Source organism: Solenopsis invicta, chromosome 3 (assembly GCF_016802725.1).
Source record: "Solenopsis invicta isolate M01_SB chromosome 3, UNIL_Sinv_3.0, whole genome shotgun sequence".
Taxonomy (NCBI): Eukaryota; Metazoa; Arthropoda; class Insecta; order Hymenoptera; family Formicidae; genus Solenopsis; species Solenopsis invicta.
In genome coordinates, this window is record NC_052666.1 from 30,277,237 (window position 1) to 30,299,654 (window position 22,418).

At 29.7% G+C, this 22,418-nt stretch overlaps 1 protein-coding gene across 14 annotated transcripts in view; it reads left to right on the plus strand.

Moving 5' to 3' along the window:
• Positions 1–22,418, plus strand: part of LOC105204554 (secretin receptor) — a 90,683-nt gene that overhangs the window by 45,558 nt on the left and 22,707 nt on the right. For all 14 annotated transcript variants that reach the window (XM_039446408.1, XM_039446409.1, XM_039446413.1 and 11 more), the window contains 2 exons: positions 3,580–3,673; positions 20,472–20,565. In XM_039446408.1, coding sequence (XP_039302342.1) covers positions 3,662–3,673; positions 20,472–20,565 — 106 coding nt within the window. In that variant the 5' untranslated portion in view covers positions 3,580–3,661. The remainder of the gene's footprint in view (positions 1–3,579; positions 3,674–20,471; positions 20,566–22,418) is intronic.

The window sequence follows — 22,418 nt, forward strand, 5'->3', positions numbered from 1 at the left end:
CATAATCCGTATTGCCAATAGATTCGCGAATGCAGCTGCGGTCGCGTGTTACTCTCTCACAAACAATTTGCGTTTAATTTCGTTATTCTAAAGTTTACGTTTGTGCTTCCCTCACTTTGTCGCATCAAGTACAATTTTATCTCTAATTTAATACGAATTTAGCGGTAGTTAGTTGCACGTCTGTTCTTTGTGCCAAAGATCCAGGTTTACATCCACCTACAACATATTAGATTCTTAATTTATCGTCATCTTGCGCGAGAAAACAGTAACAAACCACTGAACTTTAAGACCACTTTGTACATATTTTTTGAAGACTACGAAGGCAAGGAAATCTGGCACTGAATCAAGCCTAACAGACTAAAGTTACATTAAAGTTTATGGAACTAGGGCTATATAAGAATCAAGGTCTATATTAAACCTAAAAGAAATTTAGAGGCTATTTTAGGGATCAAGCTCTTTGTATTAAGCCTAAAAAAAGAGAGGTCTTAACAGGAGTCACAGAGGAATTCTTTAATTTTAGGTGACATCTAAGGACTAATACAGTCCCATTCGCTTTAGTTACTGCTATTATATTATCATGAATTTTCTAAATAAATGAATCCTCTTGTAGCCAGTGTTACATATTTTCAACTTTACTTTCTATGAGTAAATATAAAAATGTATCGGTAAATTCGAGAGCTATGCAATTTAGTTATACTAAAAATTGAAAATGGAAGTGCAATGGAAGATTAATTAATAAAATATTTTGCCAAAGAGGCCAAGTACTGAAAAAAATAAAAAAAATAAAAAAACGAGGTATCGATAGACTTTTCACTTACAAGATTTTTTTAAATAAAATAAAAAAGTTTTTAATGACAATTAAATGATAAAGATTCTGGAAGATTAAGATAATTACGGAAATTCGAATTGGGTAGTATTTAAAAAGTTAAAAGTTAAATAGTAAAGTCAAAAAATTAATAACTTAACTTTGTTAATTTTGAACGAGTAAACTGTTAACTTTAACTAGTTATTTTTAAAGAACATAAACTTTAACTTATTTTACTTAAATTAAAAGTTTATCTGATAAAGAAAAAATATATTCCCACAAAAAGAATATTTTTTTATTTTACATAAATTTAATTTACAAATAAAATATTAAATTTATTGCATCATTCATATTATGATTGTTTTATTATTTAGAGTAATCTGATTTTAAAAAATTACAACATTCTAATTTAATACAAACAATGCTTTTCAAAATAAAATTAACTTTTAATTCATCTTAATTTAATCTTAATGCAACTTTAACTGAGTCATTTTTTATTCATACAATTTTTACGGTTTAAGTACAATTAATTTTACAAGTCATTAACATTAACTTAATTTAATTAAAAGAATATATTAACTTATCTAATTCGGTAAAAATTATTTCCGATCATTTATTTCTTGTGCACAATTTATTCTATTTTCTTAATTAATCTTCTTTAAGCAACACTTGTGCACGAGTGATATCTTGTATCTATTACAAAGACTAAATGGATACGTCAACGGGTATTACTATCCTGTAATGGATACTGTTCGATATCCTTGACGACTCATTTGCCAAACAAGTTACGAAATTCCGTGGCTGTTGTCTTCGGTTTCCGATCGATCGCTAATGATTATCGTATCTGGATAATAGACCGGGAGAGCGTAGTGTTACAAAAGAAGAAGAGGTGTTGGTTGTCTGACCTACTAATACACGACTAATTAAAAAACAAACAAAGGCGTGCCGGGCCATTCTATGTATGTATCATCGATGCGAGATTTCGTTGATTAGTTCTTGTTCGATCGTTCATCAACTTAAACGGCCATTAATTTCGTAATGAACTGTCGCATAACAACCCGGAAGGAACAATTTTGCTGAAATACAGATCTTAAAATAATTGTATTGTGAACTATTAATAATATTATTAATATATTATTAATAATCTTAATTACTGGGCATATAATATTATATTGAATGTTTAAGCTGATTACTAGAATGTCAAATTTTTTGCAGCAATATTATCACGCTTGACCAAAAATTATTTTCTAATCTGTGTTTGAAAGTTTAGCTAAAGATCAGAAAGTAAGTTTTTGTTAGCTCAAAATAATTATATCGGTGAAAGTAAAATTAATCTTCACATTTACGTTCTATCCATAAACTCATAATAAGGAGATATAATCGGCTATACATATGTGTTTTGTTTCAATTATTCTTGTTTTCATAAAAAGTTTCTAAAATAAGGTAAGTGCACCTATTATCGTGGCCTGCCCTACTACCGTGATTTTCGGAAAATAGATGATAGCTCGTTAAAAAAAGAGTACATATAGAAAAAAATTATTTCACATTTAACCCAATCGAAAGTAAAATAAATTAAAATCAAATAAAGGAAATATGAATACATTTAATAAGTAAATCAAATTTACTCACGAAATTAGGTGCAATGCGCATGTTGTTGGTACTCGTATTACCGCGGTATTCTCGTTTCAGTGAAAGTGCAAATAACTTGACACATAAGTATTTAGTTTACTATCATTCTATCATTTTTTCACGCTACGCGCGTGATACACAGCTTTTGATATTATAAAATACAAATTTACCTGATATACACATAATTCTTGATAACTGTCAAAACGCGATCTCCACGATGACAGTAGCTCACGAAGTAAGCACAGCATGAGAACTAGCATTACGAAATACATTTTTTTCATCAACGGTATTTGGGTCACGGTAATTAGTAAATTCGTAGAAACGGGTACACGATAATTTGTACATGACCACGGTGATAAGCGCATTCCGTTTTTATTAATTTTAATATTAATAAAATTGCATTTCGTTAATGATAGATGGATTTATATATTCTTTTAGTTTTTTTATAAACGTTAAGAAAAAAAGTTTAAACTTTTCATTTATTTTTTTTTAAGATGCATTGAAGTTGGGATTTTCAGAAAACGCCACGATAATAGGTGCACTTACCCTAAATCTGTTTTGATATAACAAAAATTAAACAGTGACAATATTTTTAATTGATATTGTCAGCGTATCACTCTCATCAAAAATATTATTATTGCATATTTACATGTATTGAATTTTTATTAATAAAACTACCGACGTGAAGGATTGCCTTTGTACAATGTGTCAATATTTATTACTCGAATCAATCAAGTGTCAACGATTTCATGTGAAATTCCTTTATCAAAATACTGTCAGAGCTCGCGGTTACAGATTATTGAACTCGATAGTAACAGCCGATCCCGAGTTTATTGCGCGGAAGACTGAAGCCACGTCAAAGCGTTCCTTTACACATGACGGTAGCATAATCTGTTGCGCGTGCTTTGCATCATTTATAAGCTCATTAGTCGCATGATGTAATAATTACCGTTACATTTTATATAGCTAATAGTCGCAAAATTATCGAAGTGAGTAAATATATTGGTGGTCCGCGGTGCTGCGAATCAATGGCGGCAACCGCGATAAAAGGAAAACGCCGCGGCGTCTTTCTTTTCCCCTTTTTACGATACCGGAAAATACTGGACGATATCGACGATTAATTAATAATGCGCGATATGTTTCAGAACCGACTGTTCTGAGGGTCAGAAGAAGCGCGCAGCTCCGAGAAGAAAACTCACTCGACGGACAATAATCCAAGAAACCGCCATGGAAACGCACGTAAGTTATACCGAGTTACGCAGCGATCGCACGCTCCAATCGTATAATATTTATACTTTGCAGAATAATTTTAACTTTGTTAATTTTATTATCGTCTACGTTAATCTTTTTGAATTAAGAACAATTTGAATTAAAAACGCATCATAGTTTACGTCGTTTACGATATTAATTGAACGACGATAATTAAATTCTGCTGTCGCGTTCTTTCCGATCGCTGGGGAAAGAAGCAATCGCAAATTTTGATCGAGGAAAAAATCTACAAACAAATAACAGAAAATTGATTCCGTCATCGTTTCGCAATCACGAACGTTCTTAACTGCCTTTTTCCTATAATGAGAATTGCGCATATTCTTGGTAATTCTTCCGATAAGAAACGTTTCAAAGATTCTGATGAAAGAATGAAACAAAGACAAATGCGAACTGGAAAGTTTAAAAGAGATAGTAACAATCTTGTTCGATAATATAGCAATCTTGACTTATAACTCTTGTTTCAATCCACTTTTTAATAAATAAAATGATATGTAGGGAAAAGGGTTGCTGAATGCGAACCGATTTCCTAAATTAGTATCTCTTTAATATTTTACTTTTTTTACTTAACACAAATAACATTTAGTGATTGAAATATAAAGTATATGCGAAATAAATAAATATAGATTAAAATTCAACTGATTATTTTCTGTTTTATGCATGCTAATAACACTTTAAAAAGTCAGATACAACTGATATTAATTTTTTATCAATGTAGCTGATAATAATGTAATCATACAATTTTGTACTGATTATTCATGTTGTTATAAAGATTATTATAGAGATTATATCAATATTTTTATAAAATCTACCAAGTTTTGTAAATCATCGTACCACCATAAATTTTATTACAATAAATTATATTAATGTAAGACTGATAAGTAATAATAGTAAAACTGATATAATTGATTTGATAAAAAATATATCAAAAAAATTTAAGCTAATTTTACTTCGACGTCTTTACTATTTTATCATTGTTCTTTATTAATTATTAAATATTTGCTTCTTATTTTCGATAAATTATTAATTTTGATTAATTATTATGAATAAGTATTAGTTAATGATATTTTATATTTTTAGTTATTTTAATTCATAAATTTGATGTATTTCAGAACCAATACGATTTAAGAAACTAACTCTAAATCGTAATTCTTGCAACATGTTGCAAAAAGGTTTATTAAATTCTCACAGAGATAATCCGCTAAATATACGTTTATCACAAGAGTCTTTATCACGAGCTATCAAATTTCCTGCTGTTTTCTTTGAAGTGTACAGTAGAAAATACCAGAAGGGTCAGACCATTTTATCTGTAGGCGGGCTCTTGGACAGCTTTTCGCGTGGGACGCTATTAATTTTATTTTCTGAAATACTCTTTACTACGGGAATTGAGGGAACTTACAAGTGAAATTATTGAGACATAAAAACTTAAAAAAGTATGGTAGTTTCCAAACCATAATATCTTTATCTTCTGTTTTATTTCTCTGGCTATTTGACTTTTTCAAAGTAATGCGCATAAATTTTCTTTAAATGTTTTTAATGTTTTAGCCTCATCTAATTAATTTTATTTTTAATATATGTTTTTATTCATAAAACACGTTTTTTTAGTTGCAAGTTTCAAGCTCTAATTTATTTAAAAAATTTAAATAGCAATCTTATTATTTAAAATGTACAGAAAGCTTTTACAAAATTTAATAAATAAAAGGAGAGTTAATTTTTTATCTCATTGAACTAACCTCTTTTTAACACTAAAAAGTTTCAAGAGAATCTTTGAGGAATTATCTTTTTTTTTTTTAATAAATTTGAAATAAATTGTACTGCTTAAAAAATTTTATTTGAAAAAAGGTAGATATAATTTAAAAGTTGTTCATACTTTTTTTTAACAAACATTCTCTTCAACAATTTTTTAATAAAATGTGTTGCTTATAACTTTGTTTACTGGTGGTAATAAGATTGCTTAATTATCACGATTAGCCGCAGTTATCTATTTCACGAATAAAACAGTATTATGTGATTCATCAAAATTACATGGGAAGAAAACTTTGAGTGGTTTGTTGGCCGTAACAAGCATGCTATTTTTGACCTCGTTGCACTCTTGTTGCTCACTTCGTTCTTCCGTTTAGTCGAAAGTGCATTAGCGCAATGCATCATCTCGTTTGCAGCGTAAATATTAATATTACATTAAATTTAAAATCGATCCAGCGATACTAAATTACTGAATAATTACTGGAAATAATTTCAGATTAACATCAACATAAATTTATTTAAATATAATTTGTGCATTCAAAATATAGGAAAAATCATTACGTTATCATAATGCATTTGACATGAAGGCTAATAAAATAATTAAAATATCTGAGTAATAAGATTCACTTAATTAATTTTATTTTTTGTGAACTCAATTTAAAAATTGGAAATATTATAATAAACTGAATAAGTGAATAAAATCATTATTTTAATCACTCATAAAGATAAAAATATACATTCTATATAAAATATTTGTATCTAACAAAAAGAATTTTTTAACTCTGATATTGAATATTATAATTATTATATGCTTATAAATGTAATAGAATTGAATAAAAAGTAACTTAAAAGTAACAAAGAAATTTATTATTATCTTCTAAATCAGTAAGCATACACTCTAAGCGCGTTTTTAAGTTATAAATTCAAAAATGGACCTCATTCATACTTTATTTGACTCATATATCTTAATTCATATTTTTTTCTTTTGTCTATTTAAAAAATAACTCAATCCTGCGACTTTTTAATTCTTATTCTATTCAGGAAAGGGAAAGGTATTGATTAGTTGTGTGTGTGTGTGTGTGTGTGTGTGTGTGTGTGTGTGTGTGTGTGTTCAGAAATTTAATTTTTATAACACAAACATCTTCTGTAAGTTTGCTAAATAAATTTCTTCGATAAATGAAAAATATATGTATAAAACTTTAACAGAAACCAAAGAGAAACAATGCTTTTAATTGCATTGATATTACCGGTATTACGTCAATTATCGCAACATTCGCGAGCTTTCATACGCTTTCACGACATGCACGCAACTCCGGCGAGCTACTTCCGAGTCTATTCAGTGTCCCGCACGTGCATACGTAATGAATGTAACCGTCTCTAACCTTATGAATGCTTACGGGAGCTTACGCGAAAGCTTTACACGGAATCATAAAATACTATCGTTTAGAGCGATAACGGTGGAACGGACATCCCATATTTTACCGCATGGAAACGTGACTGCCGCGGGCGCACTTTTAAGTGCCCTTTGCTGTTACCCGTAAAACTTGGCTTTTCAGCGAGGTCAAAGCATAACTTTATCCCGCGGATTCGTCGATTTTGCAACAACGCAATTTTCTCTGACACTTCCTCCGCGCGACGGAGAAACTTCTTCTTTCTTGGAGAACCGTGCGTTGATTTCGCATCGGTTGAATCGCTGCTACCGCACAAGATATTTCTGTGCAATATTTTAATTCCTATTTAAAATTACAGTTTATGATATAATATTTTAAAGATATAATTATTTTAAATAATTGTTTATAATACTTTTATACTTGATTATTTTTTATAACAGCTTAATTCTTAATTAATTAAAAAAGTATTATAATATAACAACAACATTATAATATATGAATAATCATTAAAAGCATAAAATTAACGTCAAAAATATTATCGTCATAAATTATGAAATATGAGCGCAGAGCGACGTAATAAAAATCTCTTGTTTAAACATTGTCCGATTTTTACATAAAATATGTAACTTTTCTAAATTGCAAAGTTACTAAAAAAATCTTTAGACGTGTAAAAGATTTATGGAAAATATTTGGAAGTGTAGTAAGTATTAATAAAAAAAGATGATTTATTAAATAAGCTCAATATAAAATTACAACGTATCGTAAAAGTTTTGGCTTATTTTCCGATATGTTCCATATTATTATATTTATATGTAAAAATATTATTGTTTGTAACAATATTTAAACAAAGTGACATATGTAAAACTAAAATATACATGTTTTTCAGCAATAAACGTCATACTACGAGGAACGTTAATGTTCTGTTACACATTATATACACCCTGAGAAAAAAAATTTATTAAAAAACTAAAATATTTAATCCGATACGACCAATTAAAATTGAGTTGATTTAATAGTTTTTTAGTTGCACAAAAATAGGTATAGTTTATTCATGTCAACTATTCAAATTTTTTAATCAAGACTTAATTAAATCAGCTCAATATTTAGTTGCACGTATTAAATTAAATATTATAGTTTTTCATTAATTTTTTTTTCAATACAGAAACACATTATGTACATATATTTTATTATTGTAATATTACTTTTCTGAGTCAATTTGAAGATAGAAAGATATTCGACCGATACATATAACAGACAATTTTAAACAAGAAGGCCTTCCACGGTCGTAGCTGGATCTTAGTGCTTTTATGTATTTGTGTGATTTATATACTTTCTTAGACTCAACCAAACTGCGCGCTGTTACTTTCGGTCATATAACACAGCTATAATCGAATAGGAGTTAGTAATATCACTTTTATAAAATTAAAATTAATTTAATAATACTTGATGCTTACTAGCATTTATGGCAGGAGATTCGGGAGGTCCCAGGTTCGAATCTTGGCTAAGGTGATATTTTTTGCAATAAATTTTTTACAGTTTTTTTAGGGAGGAAAGGGTTAATATAGATGCTAGTGAGCATCAAGTATTAAATTAATTTTAAGTTAATAAAAGTGATATTACTAACTCTTATTCGATTATAGCTGTGCTGTATGACTGAAAGTAACGGCGCGCAGTTTGGTTGAGTCTGAGAAAGTATATAAGATCACACGAATACATAAAAGCACTAAGATCCAGCTACGACCGTGAAAGGCCTCCTTGTTTAGATTTGTATGTCAATTTGAAGGCTTCGTTTGAAGACCGATGGTAACGCAGGTTAAGAACTAGAAGAATATAAACAAAAAGATATAAAATCACTTATGAATTGTGATTTGAGCATTAAAGTCCACTATGACTGTTGTTAACTGTTGTGTCTTTTTTTCGATTTTAATTGTATTGTACACTTCATGGTCTTACACGTATATTAATTATTGTTAAAAATTATTACTACGTATATTAATTATTGTTAAAAATTTAATTTTTGACAGGCTTTTATAAAATTCTTATACTATGCATCGACACGCATTTCAATTTGGAGAGTGTAAAGATGCGGAGATCTAGAATTTTACCGAACGATCCCTCTCTTCCAATTTTTTATGCGTACAAATAAAAATCTCTCTCTGTCTGTTTTTGTCCCTTCCGCTTCTTTTTCTCGAAAAAACTTTGTTCGGAGTGAGAGACTACTTCGTTTATCATATTTTTGATACTTTAGTCTTTTCATTGGTTTGTACGTTGGAATGAGAGAGTTATAATAGCAGATGGTAACTCGAAACCATGTACTCGAAATCATTACATTTCTGTTTTAAAGGACATACACGTGATGTTTTGCATACGATGCGCAGCGCGATATTTGTGTTGTGCTTCATACAAGATATTGCTTTATGCTACACTGAGAAAATTGCTATGTGTGACACGGTATAAAAATTTCATATGCAATATGTTACAAAAATATTTTCTACCGCGAGTTTGTTAAAATAAACCCTCGAAAATCGTTTTGAGAGTGTTCTCGTTCTTTTCCAAGAATAAGGAAAAGTCGTGCTCCTTCGACCAACCTTTGATCCTGTGAAACTGTCTATTGAATATTCGCAAAAATAAAAATTTATAGTTTGAATTGTAATTTGACTAATAAAACTGCTTTATAATCTACAATTTTTATAGTAAAGAAGATTATGCTGTTATGGAAAATACGGAATTGTACTGTTATTTTTTTATATACATGTATAATAGAATGTATTACAAATGTATATAAAAACAATTTCGTCGAACGACAATTCCGAATTACAAGGTCAATCTTAACAAGAATAAGATTTTTTTGTATGATATATTTTTCAAACATTTATTTTGACATTTACCTTTATCTATACTTCAACTTCTACAAACTAAAGTTATGCAAACATACATTTTATATACATATATACATATATTTATATTTCAGTTTATTTAAACTCATTTTCATAAACTTTATATAAAACTTTTTATAATGCAAAAAGATAATAAAAATATAAACATGAAAATATAAGACAATGTTTTAACTTCTCTTTATACATACCTTTTATTTATATGGATCAGAGTAAATGTGTTATACACAGAAACCAGAAGTACATCATAGATATTTGTATCTTCAAAAATTCAATTTTTTTTATGATGAATAAAAGGACAATAAAAAATGTCATTTCTTTAGTTCTAGAATTTCTGCAATTTCTGTCTAGGTTCATTAAATTTAAATGAATCTATCATCAATATAATTTGCAGTTTATACAAAGCGAATTTGGCAGAAAAAGAAAGATAGAGAAAGGGGGGGGGATTGAATTGAACATTGAAGAAACGATGTCTTACGTGCAGAGGATCTTTCATGAAGTATAACATATAAGCAATCGCTGTTATTGATGGCCGTGTTCCAGACGTTCTCGACGTCTCATTGACAAGTGTCCTTTCACCAGGATAAGCTCAAGTTCGAGCTCACGCGAAATCCGTGTCCAATAGGATGGTTAACTTTCCCTTGAACGATCGTTCATTTACTACCCAGAGTTACTACCCCTGTCGATATACGGACCCTCGTTTACGTCACATGTGTTACAGAGATCTATGAGGATCCATTTCCGCCTACTTGTAAGTTATACATACGTATGAGTAAGAAGAGTATGAGCGCATCTTTTTCGAAGCAGCAGTTACGCTTTGAAATCGAACATTTTCTTTGAAATGATATATTGGATGGTAGATAAAGAAATTTTCTTGCAACATAACTTTCGCAAGAAATAAAGCCACATAGAAGAGAAAAATGCAACTTGAGATATAACCGCCAAATGAAACCGTTATTGAAAAATATGAGCTCTCTGAAACAGCGAGAAATTATGTTCTGTAAAATACGTGCCACAGATTTCAATGGATTTTTGATCGAGTGTTCTTGTATATTTTTGTACCCTATGAATTTTTTGGGGAAAAAAATATGAAAGCTATAAACTTGGAATTTAGTACATTTGTTCTTTAATATTTGAATGTTCTTTACAAATATTTTTAAACATTAGTAAAGATATTTTTTATAATTATTTGGCAATTATATGTATAAGCGTGTCATAAAAATGTCAGCTCACTTGCCCATTATTCAAGATCCATAAGGTATTTGAAGTAAAAAATGAAAAGAAATTCTTAATTTATATAAATATAGTTCTCGTCCGATCAATCAAGTTAAAAAGAATAGATTTTTCACAAACGGTAAAGTTTAAAAAAAAATCTATTTTTTTTGCTTTTCTTTTCAAGACTTTTTCTTACTGAAAAAATCAAAAAGTTTGAATTTTTATTTAGTTGACCGAAAGAGAAACATGTGAATATTTCCTAAAAATTTTGAAGCGAATTAAAACTAAATGAGTCATCGTGGTAACAGTTTTTAAAAGTATCATTAAAAATTAACCACGTTAAACATTTTATAAACAGTTTATATGTTAATAAAAACTTTTACAAGTCCTTGCCTTACCTTTAATCTGCTCTCTTTCTCTCTCGATTCAAAATATTAAAAAAACATAAAAAAATCGTATAATTTTTTTTAAGCCCAGAAGCGAAAATATCTTCTTAAAACATTAAAAAGAATGGCCTTGCTTTTTTCTGCATAAAAACTTCTATTAACATTTTTATATGATAAACGCAGGAAGAAAGCCAACAAACATATAGAAGTATTATATATTTTTACAACTTAAGTAAAATATATTTTTTATTCGAAAAATAAATAAGTTCTTTAACAAAATCTTTTATTTTTCTTTAGAATTTCTGTAACGTATTTGTTCAAGATTGTCAAGAACCACTGTTTATCTCGTGCCGATATCTATTATTTTTGTCTCGGCGAAACAATTTCCGCTGCCAACGACGAAGACGATTCTCCATGTCACGTACAAATCTTACGATACACGAGAAGACTTGTTAAAGGTGGCAATAAACTCTTGGTGAAACTTTTTATATGGGAGTTGCGCTGCACTCACGCTGCAGTTACTTCCGATTATCACGGGAGAACGAATTCGCACAAATTTATACAAAGGGACTGTAGAAAAGGGAGGAGGAAGAGAGGGTTATATCACGGATTCCCGGTGCGCTATCCGCGAAGTTTATTTTGAGTAAGTGACCTAGAATAATCACGTGCTCGTTTTATGGGGCCTGTGCGCGACGGGCGGCACGCGGTATATAACGCAGGAGAGAAGATCGGAGGGAAAATAAACAATTTTACCGCGTCGCAACGGGGAGGATAGCACAGAAGAATGCGCAGCGAAGTGAATGAAATCGTTTGGATTACTTCCGGATGGATTTCTGCAAGCCGAACGCTCGAAAGAAGTAGCTGCAAACAGCCGTATATTTTCATTCTATCACTTTCTGCTTCTTTCGAGTTAGAGTTGCATAAAGTTGTTTATGACAACGCATATTGTAAAAATCTCATCAGAGAATCTCATTAAATTTTAAATATATTGACTTTGTCTGTCTAAATTGAAAAATTATTACACGGAAATATGTTTTTTATACATGTAATTATATGTATATAAAAATTATATAATTATACATATTTTAATATATATACAAACAATATTGTATGTAATATATAATTACTAGGGGCGAAATTACGGGTGCCCGAGCTTCGGATCGGGATTTTTTTTGCGGGATCAGATCGGGACCCGAAAGTTTGTAAAGTTCGGGTACCCGAAATCGAATCGGGTCCCGAAATTTCAAAATTTTATAAATTTTGAGTACTCGAATCTAAAATCGGGTCAAGGAGCGGCCATAGATTTAAATATTTTATACACTGATGTGAGAAAAAAATTAATAAATTTTAATAATTATTTGTATGAATATTGCCCCAATAAAATTTTTCCAAACGTAAATATATATTTATTTAATACAAGGAGTTGCCACTAATTTAATTATCATTTTTTATTGAGTAAATACTTATGTACTGTAAGTAAATATTTCATTGGCAGTATTTAAATTTAGTAATTCAGTATAAACGAAATGCCTTACGTAAATTTAGTAATTTTTTTCTCACATTAGTGTATAAAGTGTCTAGACCTCTAACCGCTATTTGACCCGACTTTAGATCCGAGTACTCAAAATTTACAAAATTTTGGGATTTCGATTTGATTTTGGATCCCGACCTGATTTCGAGACCCGACTCGATTTTGGGTCCCGACTTGATTTCGGGTACCCGTAAATTTTGGGTATCCAAAATTTTTCGGGTACCCGAATTTTACAAACTTTCAAATCCCGACCCGATCTCGAAAAAAATTCCCGACTCGATCCGAATTCGAAATCTCAGGTACCCGCACATCCCTAATAATTACATATAATTATATATAAAAAATTTTTTTCGGATAAATGTTAGTATCTTAAATAATAACAATTAGTGTAGTTACTAGACAAATATAAATGCAAAATAATAATTCTCGCAATATGACGCTTATTGTCGAGAAACGCATTTTATATGTATATTTTAGTATATTTTACTTTGTTATGTATTCTTACAAACTATACTGTTTTAGTATATAAATAACATGAAACATTAGAAAGTAAACAAACTTTTAACAACTTTTTGACAATACTCGTTATATATTGAAATTATTTATAATGAATTTCTTTTTTTATATCATACTGTTACTATTAATATTTATTATACGTCCAGATATTTCCCAGAAATATTTCAAACTTATATCTAAAAATTGTTTAAGGTAGTTTAACGTGTAATTTTTAAAAGTTGCGAAAACTTGCGGATTTTATGTGAAAATCAATAATATAATCAAAACTTTTTTAGTACACTGCTTTGCGCTCATATTTTTTTTCATAATGACGGCCATATTTTTTATAATAATTATTATTTTATATTTGATTATTGTATATTTTTGTTGATTATTTGTACGTGTATGTTGTTATATTATAATTCTTTTAATTCATCAGTAACTAAGTTATTATGGATAAAATCGTGATATAAAATTATCTTAAACAAATATAATTACAATAATTATATTTTTAAAATATTAAATTGAAATGCTCTGCGCCAACTTTGGTTTAGATAAATTGTTATTAACAATAATAAATGAAATTAGGGTAATGTGAATAACACAATTGAGCAAAGAAGAACGCGATTTTTCGATTGAAGCGAATGTTGGAATCTAATAATGTTTCGTGTGAATTTTTACAATTTTCAGCTCGGTAATCAAATTGATAAGATGCCAGGGCACTGTAGATAGATCCAAGTTCAAATTCTGATAATTTTCGCAATAAAGTTTCTTCACATCATTTCAAGATGCATCAATGTATTATTAAATTGCTTGTAAATTAAACTGATGAAATGATACGGAATTTGGCTATAAATTATAAAACCGTATTTCAAAACCAACAAATAATCAGCGCGCAGTTTGCATGAGCCGAAAATTGTAAAATTTTACATGAAATATTATTAGCCACCAAGATCCGTCTCGACCAATAAATGGCGTTTTTCTTTAACTAATTGTATTAGTTAAACTGTTGTTATGCTTCATTACAATTGAGAATAATAATAATAATATTAATAAGTTTGATCTCAAATACGTCCATATTATAACGTACAAATTATTTACAAATATTATATTCGTATATTTCATCACAGGAAATATTACAATTTCGTGGTTATAATTTATGTATGTAACGATGCCGTTTTCCATATTAATTTGCAGCTTTATAACTGACGATCATAAAACTGCGCAATCGGATATTCGACTATTGATTATTATTGACAGTGTTTCCTAACTTTACTTTATCTTAACCTCGTTTCATAAAAAATATAGTCGAGATGATAAAAATTCCTGGACAGAAATGTCCGCTCTGGTAATACAATCAAAAGTGTCAGATGGGATTGTTGCGTCACCGAGGCGATGACAAGACGACGGAGGGAAGCATATAAAATAGAAAACAGCGAAAGAAAGGGGAATGAATGAGCGCGTCATAAATGTATAACCAGAGAAGAGGCTTTGTGCAGTCATAGAGATGTCTTGGACATTTCGTCAGAACGTAGAATCATACATATTCATAAAACTTTCAGAAATATAAAACATAATGAAGTGACTTGTAAATATGCAACAAGTCATTGTAACAATTTTATTTAAATAATTTCATTTAACGATAGACAAGAACTAAAAAATCAGTTTCCAATTAAGAAAAATTTTGCGATCAATTTGAAGGATGCATTATCAATTAGGCAAAGCATTATGAGTGCATGGCTTCTTGTTTTTTAATAAAAATTAATGAAATTATTCAAAATCAGGTTACGTACTAAAAAGATATTTTATTACTATTGTAGATTGATCACTGTGCCCATCCACAGAAAAGATTTCTCAATTCAATGCTTTTCTACGTATTATAAAATATAATAAGATTGATATGGAGACAATCATGATTATTATTAAGAAGAGAATATTTTATTCTTAAATGAAAAATTTTCAAATCCAGAATAAAATTATCTTAATGCTATTAATTTTCTCAAACAGATTTAAATTAGACAAATAGAAATTTGTAGTGAATTTCATAATATTCTTTATTTAACAATAGATTGAACTGAAAAAAATTTAAAGGGTTACTTTTTTCTAATAAAATATAAAAGTTCGCAGGAGAGCTTGCTTTGCAAATATCAAAAAAATCTCGTTCTAAAAGCTCATAAGAACTTTTACGTAGAAACTACTAGGTTTTCCGCAAATGTTATTTATAATGCATCGCATGTGTTATTTATATACGTTACTTTTGTCTCAAGACAATAAATTAATATTATTTAATTTGGTGGAGAATAATAAAAATTAAAGACTTTATCTTAACGTTGTTTTATTTTTATATCGCATAAGATTGCAATGAGAAAAAATATAATACAACTAGAATATTTTTGGCTTTGCTATTAGAAATCCTTTCCAAGATGGTAGTAGAGCATTCGCGTCGTAACTTTTGACTCGCGAATCTCGGGTACAAAACCAAGCACGATACTTTTTTTTAAATTAAATATTCAAATTAATTTTTTTATAATAACAAATTTTTTGAAAATTAAATTAGAAATTGAAAATTTTTTATATTTTACTTTTTATTAATAAAAACATTCACTCTTTGTTATAACATATAAATTTTTTGTAATAACGAGAATAAAATTTGAAATAAAAACAATCAAAACATAGTATAATACATTTGGCCAAGAACGTCAAATAAATGAAGATTTTTTTTACGCGAAATTGTTAAAATTTCGTAGAAACATATAATCTCATTAACGTTTTTAAAAATTCTTGATTTACCGAAAAATAATTTTTCAGAATAAATCATAAACTTGTTTTAATTGAGATTTTTGACTTAAAGAAATATATCACGATATTCTTCAAACCAATGAATTCTTCAAGCAATTACTGTAACAATTACTGCTATGTAACTTTATTGAAAGGTCTCTCGACAAATCTGTTGCGTGCAGTGTCAATATTTACAACGCAAATTTTAATTGAGAAATGATTATTAATTAATTATCGTTTAACAGTCATATAATACATATAATCTTTTATAATAATTTATATAATTTATAATTTATGACATTTAGTTCGTTTGATTTGTATGTATGGATTTGGGTCAACAGACGGCGATTGTAGCTCTGGATAAATTCAAGCAAAATTCAAAAATATTGCATGAACACATGATTAATACATGCATTTATTATTTCTTTTCATTTAAATTATTAAAGAATGTAGAATACAATATAGATTAATTATAAATAATAAAGACATATAAATAATTGATATTTGCAATTTATACCAAATTTAGTATTAATTATTAGATATCTAAATGCACATACTCTCTACATTCCTTTTTTTATTCTGTATCTTAAAACACGAGTACATGTATATACTTGTTTTAAAAATAAGGAGAGTAACAGGAAAGCATAAGAGGTAATAGAATTTTATCTTATAAGGAAAAGTTCCATCAACTTTACTTAAATTTACCGCAATTTAATTAATTGTCTCTTTCTAAAAATCTCTTTTACAGTTATGATACAGATAGAGAAAAAAATTTAATTAATGCTAAGTGATTTTGCATGCCGCAAAAGGGTAAGCGAAAAATGCGAGTTAATAAAATCGGGAAGGTGAACTTTTATCGTAAACTCTATAACACTATTCCTCGAAATAAGAACTTGCTGGAAACGGTAAATACTTTTGGATACGTGCCTAAAAAAATAAATAGGAAAAGGCCTTTATCATCCAATGGACGTTTAGCTCCGGTATATTTTTCAGCGGTATATTTTTCCTCCTCGCAATGAGAAAATAAATTGTGGAATTTGTCGAATTCCGTAACGGGATACAACAAAAGGGAGGGGAAAAAAAGCAGTAAAAACCAGCACGGCGGAAGATATCGGCTTTACTGAGTTAAAAATCACAAAGGTGTCCATTCGGAGTGAGCTTTTTCGCTTTTCGCGTTCGCGTGGAAACCAGCCGGAGTTAACATATCTCCGCACATTTCGCGTTTTCCAATGCGTTTTCACATTTCAATACCAATACGCACAGATACGCAAATTAAATACGGAGACTCGAAATATTTGTGCGATAACCGTATAGCGATTTAAAGCCAAATTGTTTTATTTAACTTGATTTTATTTAACGAATTTTCTATCTGAAATGTATCGAAAAAAAAGTTGGAGGTATATTTTTTGAACGTTTTATAAACAGGCGTTCTAGAAAAAAAAATAGAGAACGCATATTATTGGTATTTTATATTAGTATGATACCGAGAGAATTTTTCGCATGGTTTCAATTTCCCGATTTAATTATACAAGTGGATATGAAAGTATAATCGAGTGAAATAAACGCTTGGCGTGTACTGTACAAATAAATAAGTCGGATTATCTTTGGACCGAAGTGAAATTATGCACGTGTGCAATATTGTAACGTTACTTAATAATGTCACTTTAATGTTTAATGCTATCCCCTTTAACTATAAATTCGTATTTTTGTCGAGAATTCCATCACGCAGATAGTCTATTGTACTATGTTACAGTCTTATCCAGGGTGTCCTATAATTCGGTCATTTAGAGATCAACATTTTTTTTTATAAAATGGCATATTTTTATTTAGTAATTTGAAATAAAGCATTTAAATGTGATTCTTTATGTTTAGTCATCTTGAAATCAACATTTTCTATATACAGGGTGAGCCATTTGAATCTATCACCCCAAATATTTCCGTTTCCTTGCATTTTACAAGAAAATGTTTCAGACAAAAGTTGTATGGTTTCAAGAGGGTCATAAAATGGTGTCATTAATTTGACCTTGAATAGTTGCTTGAAGGTCACGTGAAGGACACCTCCAATTTTTTTAGTGGGACTACCTACTTTTTATTACATATTCTTGTAGTTTATCTCGAGACCTTTCCAAAACACTATAAAAAAGGTCATTTTCGTTGAGTACTTTCTGAGTTGTGAGGCTTTAAAGTTACGTTGTACTGTAACTTTCAAGCGTCATAACTGGGAAAATCTTTAACAAAAATAAACTTATTTATAGTGTTTTGGAAAGCTCTCGAAATTGACTACAAGAAAATGCAATAAAAAAATATAGAATGTTAGGGAAGTACTCTTTAATTAGGGAACTACCGATACTCTAACATTGTATCTCTTATTGCATATTTTTGTAGTTTATTTCGAGTTTTTTCCAAAGCACTACAAAAAAGTTTATTTTTGTTAAGTACTTTCTGAGTTGTGACGCTTAAAAATTACAGTACACCGTAGCTTTCAAGACTCACAACTCAAAAAGTACTCAACGAAAATAAACTTTCTTGTAGTGTTTTGGAAAGGTCTCAAGATAAACTACAAGAATATGTAATAAAAAGTAGGTAGTCCTATTAAAAAAATTGGAGGTGTCCTTCACGTGACCTTCAAGCAACTATTCAAGGTCAAATTAATGACACCATCTTATGACCCCCTTGAAACCATACAACTTTTGTCTGAAACATTTTCTTGTAAAATGCAAGGAAACGGAAATATTTGGGGTGATAGATTCAAATGGCTCACCCTGTATTTTAATTACTGTGTCTCTGAATTACATTATTACGAGGGATTTGATTAGGTGTGGCAAATGCGTGTGGATGCATGCGATACTGAGCGATTGCAGATATAGCGATAAGAGAGTAATTACATCATTACGTATGAAAATATGCTATCCTATTTAATAAAAAAAAACGTTTATAATCTTAAAATTTAAACATCACAAAGAATTTAATGGGCAATTGGGAATCGGTGCTGCAACAAGTGCGCAAAAAAATATTTTAATTATATTTTTTAATTATTATTTAATTTCAAATTTATATACAAACATGGTTTTGGCTCAAATTTTCACCATCTTCAGTACTTCTGCATTACAAGTGTCATACTCTCACATGATCAAGATTTTTTATGGATCCAAATATGGAGATCTCGAAATCTCTAAGATAATGAGCATGAAAAAAATACTACCTCGCATAATATTTATCTTTTTAAAAGAAACAACTTTTTTTTTAAACATTAAAAATAAGAGATATTTTAGATGATCAAGTTACAGAAAACTACTCTATATTTATAATACGCTTCATCGTATGTTGTTCGTTCATAATCGACTTATATGTTTTTTCGAAATATATTGCTCTCTGGACGACAGTTTAAGGGACATGCGACTTGGATATTGGGAAAAGTTACGGTGGATGCTTTCCAATTGCTTGGCACATATGCACGATTCAATTGGAACAAAGTGTGTACGTTTTGCACAGTTTTAAATAAAGTTAGGATTTTATTATTTTTCAATACCATGTCCATGCCTTAGCATTTTTTAAATCTTGATAATGATAACTGCGTTTTCATCGTTTCAATCTCATTTATAGCTATCGCGTTAGTAAGTATTTAATTGGAGTAGAAAACACTAGCTTACACAGCTGACTAGTAGCCTTCGGATTGAGTACAGATGTGTAGTACTGTGTCATAGTGATGCATCGACGATTACGACAATTGATACGTGACTTGTGAAGCCGCGTACATGTGTCTAGAAATATTGCAATTGGAAAGCACTTAGTGTATCTGAGAAATATAAAATTGAAAACGGTAATATAAGCTCTGTTGCATAGAGATTTATTGATAACCAGTGTTCGCTTGTACAGACACGGAGAGGACTCGGTCTTTCCTTATATCACAGCGTGATTTAAATGATATTACAAATGAAGACTCAGCTTCTGCTATTGCTAATGGTTATAAGCTTGGCTCGATGCACTCGGCTTCTAAATCAGTACGGATTCGAAAACGCAATAAAACTCGTGAACGCAAGGAACGGTCTGTGTACTCTGTGTTTCTGACGGCATTTCTCGACACACACACACACACACACACACACACGAATCCGCAATCCTTGCGTGGGTCAATCATGTCCTTTCGATGATCGCATCTTGATTGGTCGATGGCAGCCAATCGAGACTTGATCTGTCGCGCTCGCTCGGCGAGAGAATCGTGAATGTAATTTCGACGGAACAAGCTCCGAGAACGATGTTTAAATCAAACGCGAATCATTTTCATTTTAAATAATTATATGTTATAAATATTAATTAATATTTACGAATTCGTTTCAGGGGAACGTTGACATCAACCGAATCCAGAAAATCATGCTCGACAAACTGGAATTGGAATTCAAGCGTTGCGATCGTGGAAATATATTTGCACCAGGTAAGCAAGATAATCTATTGCAAAAATTAAACGCGCGAGAAGTGCCATCGAACGCTATTGATATCTCGTGCGAGAGAGGGTGATTGTATACCGATGTGTTACGCGGCTGGCATGATTTCCTCGCATTAAAAGAGCTCGTCCAGTAGTAAGACTTACCATATGCTCGAACGATCTTGAATTCGACGCCTGCATGGCGCGAATTTCATTCGCCGGCTGCCTCGTATCATTTATCATTTGTAATTGATTCCATTCGCGCATTTAATCCACTTGTGTTTGCCTCTGTATCACGTGAAAATTATGATCGAACGTTAGTTATTGGCCCGCTTTAATTAATACATTGCCGCATTAGTCATTTGGATAAATACAGTAGGTAAACTACGGCCCATTATGCTGAAAACACGACTGGGAAGGCGCCACTCAATTGATCACAAACTACAAATAATTATATTGCGTAATAGAATTATAAATAATTACACTAATTTCTCTGTTATTTGTCAGCGACGCGTATTAATAACACAGGTGTTTCTTGTGGCATTTGTGGGTTTATTTAAATCACTGAACAGATGAAAGTTGTTAATACCAATACATTTTGTTTTTGGATTACATTTATTATTGAGCAGAATCTAAAAACAAAATAAATAAAATATTTTAGGACGTTGCAAACGTATCAGATGTATCTAATCTATGTTATCAACAATATGTTCTTAATTAAACTATGCAATTTGCAAAAGAAAAAAGAGTCATAAAAGCTTTAGTTTTGCTTTTAAAAAATTTTAACAGATTTTATATTTTAAAAATACATGAATATACGAAAAGTTTTTACTTCTCTAATTATCTAAACAGGTCACGTTTTTATGAATTTTTATAAGTTACTTTTTAGATGTAACTAGGTACAGTTACAATTTTTTTCTCTCAAAAAGTAACGAATCGTTATTTTTTTGTTAGTTTTTTGTAATTAATGTTTACGCACATATTGTTATTTTAAATATAAAAATTTTGCATTTTCAACATCATTAAATTATTTTACTTATACTAAACACTCCGTTATGTGCTGCATTATTTTGTATATAATGAATCGTAGTTATTTTGAGAAACTAAAATTAAAATAATATATTAATATATTAAGTGAATTAATAATTTAGATTTAGAATATATTATCAAAATTATAAGAATATTTTTCGGTAAAAAAGTTCGCCAAATTCAAACTTTGAGAAAATAACAGTAAACTAATGATCCAGGGCTTTAAAGTCTCAACTTCAATGTTTATATGATACAGCTATTGTCGAAGATAATTTATCACTTCATTCTACTAAACGCAAGTCATACATTGACAAATAAATTTAAAATACATAAAAAAATTATAAAAGTAATCATTAAATTAGTATTGCTTTCTCTACATTATTTATATGTAATAAATTAGTAAACAGTAATATGTTACATTGGATTGACGAAATTAAAACAGGAAAGTAGAAAAATAATTACAGTTTTTTCGGGGAGGGGGGATATTATATAAATGCTTCTTATAACATTAATATTATAGCATCATGACTGCGTTTCAAATCCGAATATGCAGCGCGCAGTTTGAGTCGGAAATTGCAAAAATTAAAAATTATTATTTGGCACCAAGAATTGCTGTGACTGATACAGACCTTCTATTCTTGTATATTAAATTAGTGTTACCAAAAAAATGTATCTACCCAGCAAACACCAAGTTACAGTTACATAAATGTTATGTAACACTTGTTATATAACAATTACATTGTTGAGTGGGAAATTACAACATTTATATAACTATAACTTGGCGGTTGCTGGCTAAGTTAAGTTACAGTTGTAGTAAGAAAAGAACGAAATTA